At 52.7% G+C, this 13,508-nt stretch overlaps 1 protein-coding gene across 3 annotated transcripts in view; it reads left to right on the forward strand.

The window, feature by feature from the left end:
* The first annotated feature begins 207 nt into the window (after positions 1-207).
* HSPA12B (heat shock protein family A (Hsp70) member 12B) overlaps positions 208-13,508 on the forward strand; it is a 65,288-nt gene continuing 51,987 nt past the window's right edge. The window contains exons 1-3 of one of the 3 annotated variants that reach the window (XM_048846449.2): positions 208-505; positions 1,122-1,239; positions 6,416-6,476. In XM_048846449.2, coding sequence (XP_048702406.1) covers positions 6,434-6,476 — 43 coding nt within the window. In that variant the 5' untranslated portion in view covers positions 208-505; positions 1,122-1,239; positions 6,416-6,433. The remainder of the gene's footprint in view (positions 506-1,121; positions 1,240-6,415; positions 6,477-13,508) is intronic. The other 2 variants (XM_048846448.2, XM_048846447.2) reach the window with 2 other exon arrangements.

The following is a 13,508-nucleotide window of genomic DNA, read 5'->3' on the forward strand; positions in this document are numbered from 1 at the left end:
GGGCTGTAAAGGGATCTGTGAGCCCTCACCGCCCGCCGCTGGCCTCCTGCAAACAGGGGCTGCGGGGAGGCCCTGGCGCGAGCCAAACTGGGAGTTTAGGTTTCAGTCCCTGTGGACGGCTAGCCCTGCCTCCTCCCCTCTCACATCTGCAGCTGGGATTGCAATTTGAAACACTGCCTGGGCTGGGCCAGGGCTAGGGGGTGGGAGGAAAGTACTTTGGGAAGCGAGAGGAAACCATAAAGAAAGGCAGAAGTGCAGCCGGGGTGGGCTGTCGGAGGAGAAGCACCAAGGCCAGGATTAGCCCTTCTTGGCATGACCGTCTGCTGGGAGAAAGGGGGGATCAGGAGACAGAGAGGAAAATCCTTGGGTGGGGGCTGAAGGCAGCTCGGAGGGTCTGTGGGCTGACAGGGAACAAGCTGAGCATGGAGGAGCTGCCCAGCTGGATCTAACGGCATCATCGGCTCAGACAGGCGGGATCAAAGCTTCTCTGTGCCGCACCTCAGAGGTGAGCATTTGCTGGACCCTTTGGGAGACCCTGGGCCGGGGCTGACGCTGCTGGGGCGACCTGGGACAAGGCAGCTGGCAGTCACCCGGGCTGGAGCTGGGAAGGGACTCCTTGCCCGCCAGCATGAAATGTGCATTGAGGCGCAGAGGGCATTAGACACAGGGGAGCGCTGGAGAGGGGGCAGAGGGTGGTCTGTAATGTGGGGAGGGGAGCATGCTCGGATGGGCTGTAACTCAGGATTCCTGGCTTCTACTGCTAGCTCTGGGAGGGAGAGTGGCCTGCAAACAAGGAGTCTGCATTTCTGGGGTTCAGCCCTGGCTCTGCTGACCTGGGCCTTAATGAATGGTGCCGGTTACCTGCCCCCACAAAGAGTATTGAGTTCTGCCGATGCCAAGCACCGTATGCAGCCAGCCCTAAGTATTGTGAATTGTTCGTGTCGGGAGACCCGCAGTCTATTCCCACTCCACCTCGGCGTGGACTGCCGTCCTGCTCGCTTGCCTCTGCTGGATAAAGTCATTGCCAGCAGGAAAGCGACATGTTTTCAAACAAGTGGCCGATGAAAACCTGATTCCCTGGTTAATTTCACACTGGGTGATTTGAGGCTTTTCTGTCCCAGCAGGGCAAAGACATTCTTGCTGACTGGGACAGGAGATCAAACACTTTAGACGGGCAAACTCTACAGCTGGATCTGAACTTCCGTAGGCCCCAAGGAGCTTCTCCACAAAGAATACTTGGTAATTCCATAGTATTGGATCTGAGAGCAACGATCACGCACTGATTAATTGTGCCTTACGATGCCTCTCCTGCCAGTGTGATGGCTTTCGTTAGTGCATGAGGTGGCTCCTAATTCCCTGATTTATTCGGGAGCTCAGCCCAGCTGCCTCACCCTTCTGCCCCACCCAGCTCTGACTTCCTTTTCCCTCTCTGGTTTCCATGGAAGCAGAAATACTATAAAGCTCTAAGAAACGTTGCTTCTTAACTATTTGCAACCTGATCCAAAGCAGCAAGTGCTGGGAGGGGTGGGGATGCTCTTCTGAGGAGCCCCTCTTTCTGAGATTTCCAGAGCCGAAGGGCTGGGCTCATTCAGGGAAGGGGATGTCTTCCCTGCAGAGTTATCACATCCCAGGTTAACGGCACGGCAAAGCCCAACCCGAGTGACCATGCCCTCCCAGATTCTGCGCACCCCCATGTCCCCCGGTGCTTCGTGCTGGGCGGAGCCGAGCCGCTGAGTGAGGCCTGTGGGCACACGTCTGTGTGCGCTGGGCCGGGCAGGTGTGTAGAGGAGCTGGCGTGACTTGGGGGGGGCGGGTGGGTGCAGCTGCAGGCTGTGTGGAAGTGATGGTGGGTGGGGGTGCAGATAGATGGTGGGTGCGCGGTGAGGACTGTGCGAGGAGGTGTCTGTGTGTAGCTGATTGTGCGGAGGGGACAGTGTGCTTGTGCACAGGTGCGGTGGGAGGTTTTGTGTGTGTATTCACAGATGCACGTTGTATGGCATACAAGGGAACCCTCCCCAGTAAGGAGCTCGGTAGAGGACGGAGAGAAAACCCTCATTTACCCTCTAGACAGACCTTGAAAGAACACCTCACTCTTCCCCCCTGTGAGGCTCCTGCCACGGACCCCCCTCCCCGTTGCTGGGCGCACGGGGAACGACTGTACTTAGGGGCAGGGCTAGTCCTAGTTATCTGGGCCCCGGAACGAGCCATGCTTGCATCCAAAGCTGCTGGCAAGTGGGAGCGACTCTTCGTTAGTTGCAGTCTCTCCCTCCCCCTCTGGTCCCCGATCCCACAGCCTCCGCAAGTCTCTGCTCCAATAAGCAAGTAAGCCTCTGCCAGAGACATAAAACCAACCCGGGGGGAGAGAGGGCAGCAGATCAAGGAGGGACCCTGCAGAGTCCAAAGACACCACGTAGTTCCCAGCCTAGGGACAGGACTCGGTGCTCCACCCTCCTGCGGGTATTGATGGCGCGGTAACAACCACAGTGGGTTACAGACAGCAACCTCTACCTTGCAAGACTGGGGGTCCCAGTTTGCTTTTGCTCCCAGGGAACCTGAGTTTTCGGGTCTCATCCGAGTCTGTCAATAGCGAGAAGCTTGGCCACCGGGTGCTCTCTGCCCGAGAGGAATTCGATGGTGGGCGAGAGGGGAGGGCCACGGGACCCAGGGAGATGTGTGGGAGCCCAGGACTGGAGTTGCCACTGCACGGTCAATGCCGAGGTGCATTCGCTGAACTGTAGCAAAGGAGAGCAGGGTTGGGGTAGCCGGGGGTGCGGGAGGTCTGGATTGAGGTACCCCAGCAGATCAGGGAGGGGCAGTCCATGAAATGGTTATGGACCTTGGTTTCAGATCTCATCTCCCAGGGCCTTGTGTCTGCTACTGCCTCAGAGGAAAGCACCCGCCCTGATGAGAACTCAGTGTTGCATCTTGCAGCACCCTCGCGGCCCAGTGCGAACTAGCCCTGACCCTGCGGGTGTATTTCATGAGATCCAAGAGGATCACAGCCCATGTGGTGTGTCTGTGGTTTAGGGCCCTTCCTTCGGATGGCCAGCCTGGCACGACCGCTGTCTAGCAGCACCAGCTCTCAGTTACGGAGCTCCTGGAGCGAGAACGGAAGGGGAATGGGAAAAGGGGACTTTAAATCCCCTTAGAGTAGCCCTGTGGCAGGGGACACAATCTTAAGCAGGTGAATCCTTATGGCCTAGGAAGCAGAAAATATGCAGCGTGCAGAGAATTATGACATGCCGTCGCTCGGGGGCTGGGAGCAGGGCCATTATGCCAGTTCTGCACTGGCCGGGGAGCTCTTCCCAGAGGGCCGCTTTCTCTCCCTTTGAGGCTCCTGCCGGAGCCGTGTGAAGAGGCCTCGGGATACCTGACAGTCAGGCCCGCTGGAGCTAACTTATCACTTCCCTGCTTATGCTGGGCCTCTGCCCCAGCAGCGTGGGAGAGCTCCCCGCCTTGCTAGCCCGTCCTGTCACGCTACAATGCACAGGAGTAAATACAAAGTGTTTCCCTATCATCCGAATGAAAAGCTTCACTTTCAGGGAGGGGAAGCACCAGGAGAAAAAAATCAGCAGGAGTTGGGAACCTTGTGGAAATAGCACCCTTAGCTCCCGGACTTGCACCTTGAGCGATCCCTGCTGGCCAACCCAGAAGCAGCCGCAGTGAGCTCTGGAAAGAACTGCTTCACGCTCGGCCAATGGGAGAATGTTAGTGGCCAGCAGTGGTGTGGGGAGGGTGGGCTCAGAGGACTTCTCCATGAACCCGCTAAGCTGTATCGCTGTCCTGATCTTCTCTTTGCTTGTCCCTTCTGCATGGGGGGAGAGTGAGTGTGGCTAAAGCCACGAGGAGCTATCGTTTTGACACCTCCCAGCACGGTACGTGTTAGACTAGCTCGCTCCAGTCCGTCGCCATGCACGCTCTCCGTGGATGTGTGACGCAGGGGTTGCCAGAACAAACATCCATCAATAATTCGTGATAAGCTGCAGCAAGAGTATTGCTATTTGCCAAGTCTGGACGAGCCGTATCTTCCCAGAGGAACCTCGCGCTGAGCTTTCAGGATGCGATTCGCAGGCAGGCCTGTTGGAAAGGAGCTACTCAACTCTGGTGAAAAGATTGTTTCTCAGGAGTGTCCTGCAGTTTGCAGACCAGCTTTCTCTAAGCAGCTTACTGTAAGCTTTCAACAGGCAGCCCCTCTTTTACTGCTCATGGTTTATTCCCGGTGGCAGATTTAGATCCCTGGGCCGCATGGGGCTCATTACTTCCCCTCCTGCTTCATCAACCGTTTTATTTACAAGGCAACAGGGGCTGTCAGAGTGGAAATGCAGCTGCTTAGGGAACGGCTTGGTACCTGCCATTTTTAGCACAAGGCTTTTCCTCATGGGGCTGCTGGGACTTGGAAACTGGCTGCCTGAGTATCAGAGTGTGGGTGGGTTTGGCTTCGGACAAGGCCTCTTCCTAGAATAGCTAATCCCGGTTCTCATGCCGAGGGTCAGGGCTTCAGGAGCGGGCACACATGCCAATCTGCAGGCCCGGTAGCCCCTGAGCCATCCAGCATGATTTGTTCTAATCTTCTGCAGAGCCTCAAGCCTGGATGTTATCCAGGAAAACGAAAGAGTTCAGCTGATCAATATTTTTCATGCAAAATATTCTTTGCATGAAAAATAGCTTTTACCAAAACCTGAAAACCAACAGTTTTTGGCTGACAAATGTTTGATTTTTTTTCCCGACAAAAACGTGAAAACTTTTAAAGAGAAAACATGCAAGTTTGTGCCAAAAACCTGACAATCAAAAACTTTTCAGCCCAAACACTTTTCCGTTTCCCTCTCCAGCTCCACTCAGGAGTCCAGTGTGCCTTGACCAGGGAGACTGGCCCCTTTAAGAGGTAATGGGTCCAGCCCCATCTGTGATTCCTTCAGCTTCCTTCCCCAGGTATCACAATCACATGATAGGCAGGTCATATGGCCAGATCAGGCCTGAAGCGTACATAAGAGGGATGCCTCTAAAGAGGCCAGGAGGGGAGAGAGCAGACTGCTTGGGGCCTCTGACCCAAGAGGCTCCGTGACCCAGGACTGGAACTGGCTACTGGGGGAAGCCGGCCTAAGCCCAGCTCTGGTGCTCCAGGACGGCCCCCCTGCTATGTTCCTCGTCCTCATTCGTTCCTCCCATGAATATCTCTTCTTTGTCCACGGCTGGCACTTTCAAACTGCTGGAGAGAGGTGGCCCGCAAGGAATCCAGCCCAGGCATCATGGGAGACCTAGTGCAGTTTGCTGGGACGGGGCTGGCATGTTAGACAGATCGCCAGCCAGTTGGGATGGTCTCGAAGCAAAATAGCTCGGGGCTGTCAGAAATCCTGACCCGGCTCCCCCAGAGCGAACGTTCACAGACATCCCCTGTGTGAGGGGGTGACAAACAGCAGCTGGAGAGAGGTGGTGGGAATAGCACAACTGCAGAGAGGGGTCCTGAGCAGCCGTGGGGCAGAGCTCTGAGCGGGGAATGGAGGGTGGAGGGCGAGAGGTTAGCAAGGCAGGAGAAGTGCCAGGCCAGGAGCCTAGGGAAGATCCACAGGGCTGCAGCAGGGCTGCCTGGCCAGGAGAGGCAATGCAGCAGAGCCAACTCATGCCATGCACCCCACCACAGCCAATCAGTCGAGCAAAAATGTTAATAATACTTTTTAAAGTGCCGCCAATCAGAGCAGGGGCGGGGGGGGAACACAGTGATACGGCGCCCCCTGGTGGTTGGCACCCAGGGTGATTGCTCTCCTCATCAGCCCCTAGGCCATGGGTGGGGTGGGGAGCGGGGTCAGGGTCTGCAGAGCAGGTGGTAGCCGGGCAAGGGCACGGCATGCCTTTCTGGCTGAGAGTAGCTATAGCCTTCTCTCGACCAGGGGGGTTGCACCGGTGTTACCAAAGCGACCTAGTCAGACCTGTGTGAAGCCCCACCGAGGGCGCCCGTAAAGCAGCGTCGCCCTTAGATCACTCTCCCTAGTGCTCATCACGGTCTAGTCAAACCACTGCAACCTTTCTAGTATAGACGAGTCCTAAGTGTCTTTGCTTCAGAAACACATGCCCCAGCACGCCCCTAGCCTGGTCCGGATGCCGGGTCAAACCCAGAAGGTCCTGAGATTTCCCATCTGATCACTAGAGGTTCTCTGCCCCTGTGGTGACTGGTCCATCACTAGTCAGTGCAATTGTAACAACCCGCATCCTCAGGTAGGACTTGAACGCAGGACTTTCAGCACCAAACCACATCCAGCTGAGCTAAAGGAGGAATTCCATGAGGTAGCAGTGGTAGTCTGTTGTCCTCTTTGTGGAACAGCCACTAGTGGGGGATGCAGTGAACGCTTCTCAAGGGCATCTCAGGAGCATGATGCACACAGGACACAATGCTTACCCTTGCATTTTTCTGAATTTGCAGCCAGGAAGGTATGTGAAGATGTCGACCTTCCTAGATCCTGGGATGCACACTCTCCAGATAGGTAAGACTTATTCGTGGGTTGGATACTATGGTACTCAGATGGGCTGGCGGTCAGGGTCATGTAACTACCAAGGCTGGGTACCATCTGTCTTGGAAGGTTTAGACACAACAAATCCTGCATCTTGGCAGGGAATTAGTCTAGATGACCCTGACGTTTAACATTTTGATTGTAGGTTTCTCGGTAGTTAGATATGGTAGAGACAAGCATTAGTGGATGATACCTGGCATGCTGTTAGTTAAAGGAATTATTGGATGTGGAAAGAAACCTGGGAGCAAAGGGACAAAATTAAGAAAAGGAAAATTTAGTCTTAACCTCAGGGAAACCCCCCTGACAGCGAGATGTTCTGCTGGGCTGTGGAATCGTCGCCCACAGGAAGGGGTGGAGGCTTCAGAGCTCAGGGCTCTTCCCACAAGCCCGGTCAGAGCACCAAAATGTGCTGTGATCTAGTAGTTCTTTTCCAGCGCCTCGTAGATTATACCACCAGCTGGGACCAATGTGATCATCTAGCGTGACCTACTCTGTGACACACTTCATAGAACTGCCCTCGGATAATTCATGTCTGAATTAGGGAAACACCCACTCTTGATTTGAAAATGACCATGATGGCGAATCCACCACAATTTGTTCCAGTGGTTAATTACCTTCACTGTTAAATCTTTGCATCTTATTTCCAGTCTGAGTTTGTCTAGCTTCAACTCCCAGCCATTGGATCTTGTGGTACCAATGTCTGCTAGCCTGAAATGCCCTCAGTTATCAAATTTCTGGTCCCCATGTAGTATTTACACTGTGTGATCAAGTCCACCCCAGAACCTTCTCTTGGTTAAACTAAACAGATTGAGTTTACGTCTAAGATTCTTTGACATCACTGATGCAAGGATGGAGAGCGGAGCTTTACACATTCACTTTATTACAGTGCCTCCCACACACAGCCTTCTTCTGTTACAAAGCCATTGCTCTCTGAGCGGGGTGTGGTTCGAAAGAGAAAGCCAGAGATTGAGAACTCTAAAGATGGGGCTGAGCCAAACCAACCCAATATCCTGCAATAGGGTTTTATACACACTCACATTTTGCAGTTAGACTCAATTTCTAGACCTGGCCAAACCCAAGCCTTGGCTGCTGACAACTCTACATTTCGGTGGGGTTCAAACTTTTCTGCCAAGTTTCGCAGTCCTGGCTTAGTCTCTAGTTAATAAACAGCCTGAAGACAAGCCGGAAGAGCCTGTAGCCACCATAAGAAATGTTACCATAGGAAATATTTTATAGCTGCACTTGGCTTGTGGATCACCGTGCCCCGCAGAGTCCTGCCTGCATGGAATATTTTGAGAACCTGGCAGGGAGTATGTGAGTAGGGAGAGAGGGGGGAAGATATGCAGAGAAAATGGCCCAGGAGAGGGATCTGCAGAGTGAAAGAGCTTGACAGCTACTTGCCTTCTGTAATGTAGCACATACTTGGGATGGCATCACTACCGTCTTATGGGCCAGCGAATCATAGAAGATTAGGGTCAGAAGAGACCTCAGGAGGTCATCTAGTCCAACCCCCTGCTCAAAGCAGGACCAACACCAACTAAATCATCCCAGCCTGGGCTTTGTCAAGCTGGGCCTTAAAAACCTCTAAGGATGGAGATTCCACCACCTGCTTAGGTAACCCATTCCAGTGTTTCACCACCCTCCTAGTGAAATAGTTTTTCCTAATATCCAACCTAGACCTCCCCCACGGCAACTTGAGACCATTGTTCCTTGTTCTGTCATCTGGTACCACTGAGAATAGCCGAGCTCCATCCTCTTTCGAACCCCCCTTCAGGTAGTTGAAGGCTGCTATCAAATCCCCCCTCACTCTTCTCTTCTGCAGACTAAACAATCCCAGTTCCCCCAGCCTCTTCTCGTAAGACATGTTCCCCAGCCCCCTAATCATTTTTGTTGCCCTCCGCTGGACTCTCTCCAATTTGTCCACATCCCTTCTGTAGTGGGGGGCCCAAAACTGGACACAATACTCCAGATGTGGCCTCACCAGTGCCGAATAGAGGAGAATAATCACTTCCCTCGGTCTGCTGACAATGCTCCTACTAATGCAGCCCAATATGCCGTTAGCCTTCTTGGCAACAAGGGCACACTGCTGACTCACATCCAACTTCTCGTCCACTGTAATCCCCACCTCCTTCTCTGCAGAACTGCTGCTTAGCTAGTCAATCCCCAGCCTATAGCAGTGCATGGGATTCTTCTGTCCTAAGTCCAGGACTCTGCACTTGTCCTTGTTGAACCTCATCAGATTTCGTTTGGCCCAATCCTCTAATTTGTCTAGGTCACTCTGGACCCTATCCCTACCCTCCAGTGTATCTACCTCTCCCTCCAGTTTAGTGTCATCTGCAAACTTGCTGAGGGTGCAATCCACACCATCCTCCAGATCATTAATGAAGAAGTTGAACAAAATCGGCCCCAGGACCGACCCTTGGGGCACTCCAATTGATACCGGCTGCCAACTTGACATCGAGCTGTTGATCACTACCTGTTGAGCCTGACAATCTAGCCAGCTTTTTAGCCACCTTATAGTCCATTCATCCAAACCATACTTCTTTAACTTGCTGGCAAGAATACTGTGGGAGCCCATATCAAGCTCTGCTAAAGTCAAGGTATATCATGTCCACCACTTTCCCCATATCCACAGAGCCAGTTATTTCATCATATAAGGCAATTAGATTAGTCAGGCATGACTTGCCCTTGGTGAATCCATGCTGACTGTTCCTGATCACTTTCCTCTCCTCCAAGTGCTTCAGAATGGTTTCCTAGAGGATCTGCTCCATGATTTTTCCAGGGACTGAGGTGAGGCTGACTGATCTGTCCATTTTCCTTTTCCCCGGATTCTCCTTCCTCCCTTTTTTAAAGATGGGCATTAGCCTTTTTCCAGTCGGCCGGGACCTCCCCCCTATCACCACGAGTTTTCGAAGATAATGGCCAATGGCTCTGCAATCACATCCGCCAACTCCCTCAGCACTCTCGGATGCAGCACATCCGGCCCCATGGACTTGTGAACGTCCAGCTTTTTGAAATAGTCCGTAACCTGTTCTTTCACCACTGAGGGCTGCTCAGCTCCTCCCCATGCTGTGCTACCCAATGCAGCAGTCTGGGAGCTGACCTTGTCTGTGAAGACTGAGGCAAAAAAAGCATTGAGTATTTCAGCTTTTTCCACATCATCTGTCACTAGGTTGCCTCCCCCATTCAGTAAGGGGCCCGCGCTTTCCCTGACCTTCTTCTTGTTGCTAACATACCTGTAGAAACCCTTCTTGTTACCCTTCACATCCCTTGCTAGCTGCAACTCCAATTATGCTTTGGCCTTCCTGATTACACCCCTGCATACTCAAGCAATATTTTTATACTCCTTCCTAGTCATCTGTCCAAGTTTCCACTTCTTGTAAGCTTCCTTTTTGTGTTTAAGCTCACCGAAGATTTCTCTGTTAAGCCAAGCTGGTCGCCTGCCATATTTACTATTCTTTCTACACATTGGGATGGTTTGTCCCTGTAACCTCAATAAGGCTTCTTTAAAATACAGCCAGCTCTCCTGGACTCCTTTCCGACTCATAATAGCCTCCCAGGGGATCCTGCCCATCAGTTCCCTGAGGGAGTCAAAGTCTGCTTTTCTGAAGTCCAGGGTCTGTATTCTGCTGCTCTCCTTTCTTCCTTTTGTCAGGATCCTGAACTCGACCATCTCATGGTCACTGCTGCCCAGGTTGCCACCCACTTCTACTTCCCTGTTTGTGAGCAGCAGATCAAGAGGAGCACGGCCCCTAGTTGGTTCCTCCAGCACTTGCACCAGGAAGTTGTCCCCAACACTCTCCAAAAACTTCCTGGATTGTCTGTGCATTTCTGTATTGCTCTCCCAGCAGATATCGTGGTGATTGAAGTCCTCCATGAGAACCAGGGCCTGTGATCTGGACACTTCTGTTGGTTGTCTGAAGAAAGCCTCATCTACCTTCTCCTCCAGGTCTGGTGGTCTATAGCAGACACCCACCCTAACATCACCCTTGTTGCTCTTGCCTCTAAACTTAACCCAAAGACTCTCAACAGGCTTTTCTGCAGTCTCATACTTGAGCTCTGAGCAGTCATACTGCTCCCTTACATACAGTGCAACTTCCCCACCTTTTCTGCCCTTCCTGTCCTTCTGGAACAGTTTATACCCATGACGGTACTCCAGTCATGTGAGTTATCCCACATGGTCTCTGTTATTCCAATCACATCATAATTCCTTGACTGTGCCAGGACTTCCAATTCTTCCTGCTTGTTTCCCAGGCTTCTTGCGTTCGTGTACAGGCTCCTAAGATAATTAGCCGATCACCCTACTTTCTCAGTATGAATCAGGAGACCTCCCCTGTTGCACCCTCCTCCCTGTTGTTCCTCCCGGTATTCCACTTCCCCATTTGCCTCCGGGAGTAGGTCTCCATCCCCCAGTGAACCTAGTTTAAAGCCCTCCTCTCTAGGTTAGCAAGCCTACCTGCGAAGATGCTCTTCTCTCTCTTCGTTAGGTAGATCCCAACTCTTCCTAGGAATCCTTCTTCCTGGAACAACATCCCATGATCAAAGACTCCAAAGCCCTCTCTCCACCACCACCTGCGTAACCACGCTTTTACCTCCACAATTTGATGGTCCCTACCTAGGCCTTTTCCAGTGAAGGGTTTTTTCATTCAGTACCACATGCTTCCCCCCCACCACCATGTTACTTGGAGCTGGTCATGGGACCCTTGTCTTGTTATTCTGGGCTGTCTTTCCAAACGCGCAGGGTCCCCCGTCCAGGAGGACATCTGTGTTCCAGCCAGAAGGTTGAGAAATGAACCATCTCTGCCATTCAGAGACCCTTGCACTGCTAGTTGAGAATCTGCCCATCGTCCGGGGGACCTACTTGTGTCCTGCTTGACATCAACTGGTCTCCCTCTGAACAGACGGAGGATCAACCTTGGGGGGGAAGTGTCGGGGTCGGGTCTGTTCTGAAAATGACTCGACATTCGGATCAGGTTCAGGTTGACTGTGTTTGGCTGAGATCTGGGTCAGTCTGTAACATTAGGCTAGTTCCTCTCCCGCTAGCCTGGGCCAAGAGCAGGGTTTGAAGCTGCGGCTGCTAGTTCTAAAAGCCACTGGAGCTACCGGAGCAGGTCCTTGAGCTGGCTTCTTTACTAGACTCCTGTCTTCTCATGTCTTATGGCAGACACAAACACCAGCTAATGCGCCACTAGGAATTTAAAAAACATTTGCTACCATGGCCAAAACCCCAACAAACCGGAATGACGAGAGCATGAGAGAGCAGATCTCATGCAATATTTAACCTTCTCCCTGCCAGCCCCCCAGGAGCCATGTTCCTTGCCCATTGCCCACTGTCGTGTCTTCCTCCAGCCTACCGTGGTGTTTGATTGTTGGCGTGTTGGGCTCTGAGCCCCGCAGCCTGCCACATCCACCAGAGCTTGTGGGAGCTGCAGGTACTTGGCTCTGTCCAGCCAGCAATAAAAGGAAAGGGAGTTTTGTGGTTGAAGCGCTAGTGTAGGACTCTGGAGAGTTGGGTTCCAATCCTGGCTCGGGCATAGATGCCCTGTGTAACCTTGGCCTTCCTCTTCCTGTGCCTTCCCCTCCACTTGTAAAATGGGGGAGATCTTTCCTTTGCCTCTTTAGATTGCAAGCTGCTTGGGGAAGAGACTGTCTCTCACACTGGGCCTGTGCAGAGCCCAGCATGGTGGGGCCCTGATCTCAGTTGTGCCCTCTCTGTGCTACTGTGCTCCAAACAGTCAGACATTCTCCAGTGTCCAGCCCACCTCCTCCCATGCACAGAGAAGCAGAGCTCCAGACTCCTGTCCTTACCACCTTAGCGGGCTGCCTCCTCCTTTCAGAATCCAACAGGAAGCTGCCCACCTTTCCGAAAACCCACCTGCTCCATCCTGCTCCACCATCCTCTTTGTCCTCCCTTTCCTGCTCTCTCGGCCAGAACCAACCTCTTCTCCATCCCCATCACACAATCTCACCCCCTCTTGGAGCAAGAATCTTCTTCTCTGCAGCTCCCCCAACCTCTGGACCCTTTACTGAGTCCCATCTCACTGCAGACACTCCACTCTCTCCCTTGACATGTCTCTCCACCCACCGGGATGACGTCTTATTTAGCTCTGCAATTGGGTTATTTACAATAACCCCGCACAGCGCTTTGCCACGTGGTTTGTTTGGAGAGACACCGCACCAGACAAAATTGTTTCATGGTGTCTCTAGCTCTCAAAGCAACGGTTCATCCCTGACCCCCCGCACAGTTCCCACCGGGCTGGTCTGTTTCCATTAAGTTAAAAAGTCCTGACTGACTTTCCTTTTTGTTTAAAATCAAATATTAATGCCCCGGACACTGGCAACAGTGAAACCCACTTAGAGAACAGGCACAAATGGAATGAAGCGGTGTCTGGTCAGGTAGTGATTCGAGGCCCAGCGAGTGTCTGTAACGAATCCCAGAAGGAGTCGAGAGCAATGTTCAGAAAAGTACAAAATCTGCTTCTGCAGCTGCTCTGCTGATTAACCTGGGCGAGGCACGACACCTGTCAGCTCGCGGTACGGATACATGCAGTGAGCTCAGCTCTCAGCCCGCAGCCTTTACGGAGACTGAACCTTTACGGTCCAGCCAGCAGGGCACTACCGTAAAACTTGGCAAAGCTTGATTCAGTTCCGTGCTCTTTGGCGAGGCATTTATGCTCCCTGGGCCACAATTCCCCATGGATGAAAGAAGGGAACCAGCACCGCCCTGCCTTATAGAGGTGTTCTACGTCACAGATTGTTCAAGCACTCATTCTATGGCAATGTGTGGCCACAGAAGTACAGTAGATTCAACGCTCCCCCAAAATGCAACCGCTGTTTGTGTCTGACTGCGTCAGGCAGTTCCCAAAGGCTTGCCGTTTTCCTTGGCACTTTTATTTGTTGTTCGCTTATTTCTGCCCGGGGACACTTGAGTCAGATCTGGTTTCAGGTGCAGGGAAAGGGGTGTCACCGTCTTCCCCAGGGACACGAGGCTCATGGGCAGTCTCT

This window comes from Caretta caretta, chromosome 4 (genome assembly GCF_965140235.1).
Source record: "Caretta caretta isolate rCarCar2 chromosome 4, rCarCar1.hap1, whole genome shotgun sequence".
NCBI lineage: Eukaryota > Metazoa > Chordata > Testudines > Cheloniidae > Caretta > Caretta caretta.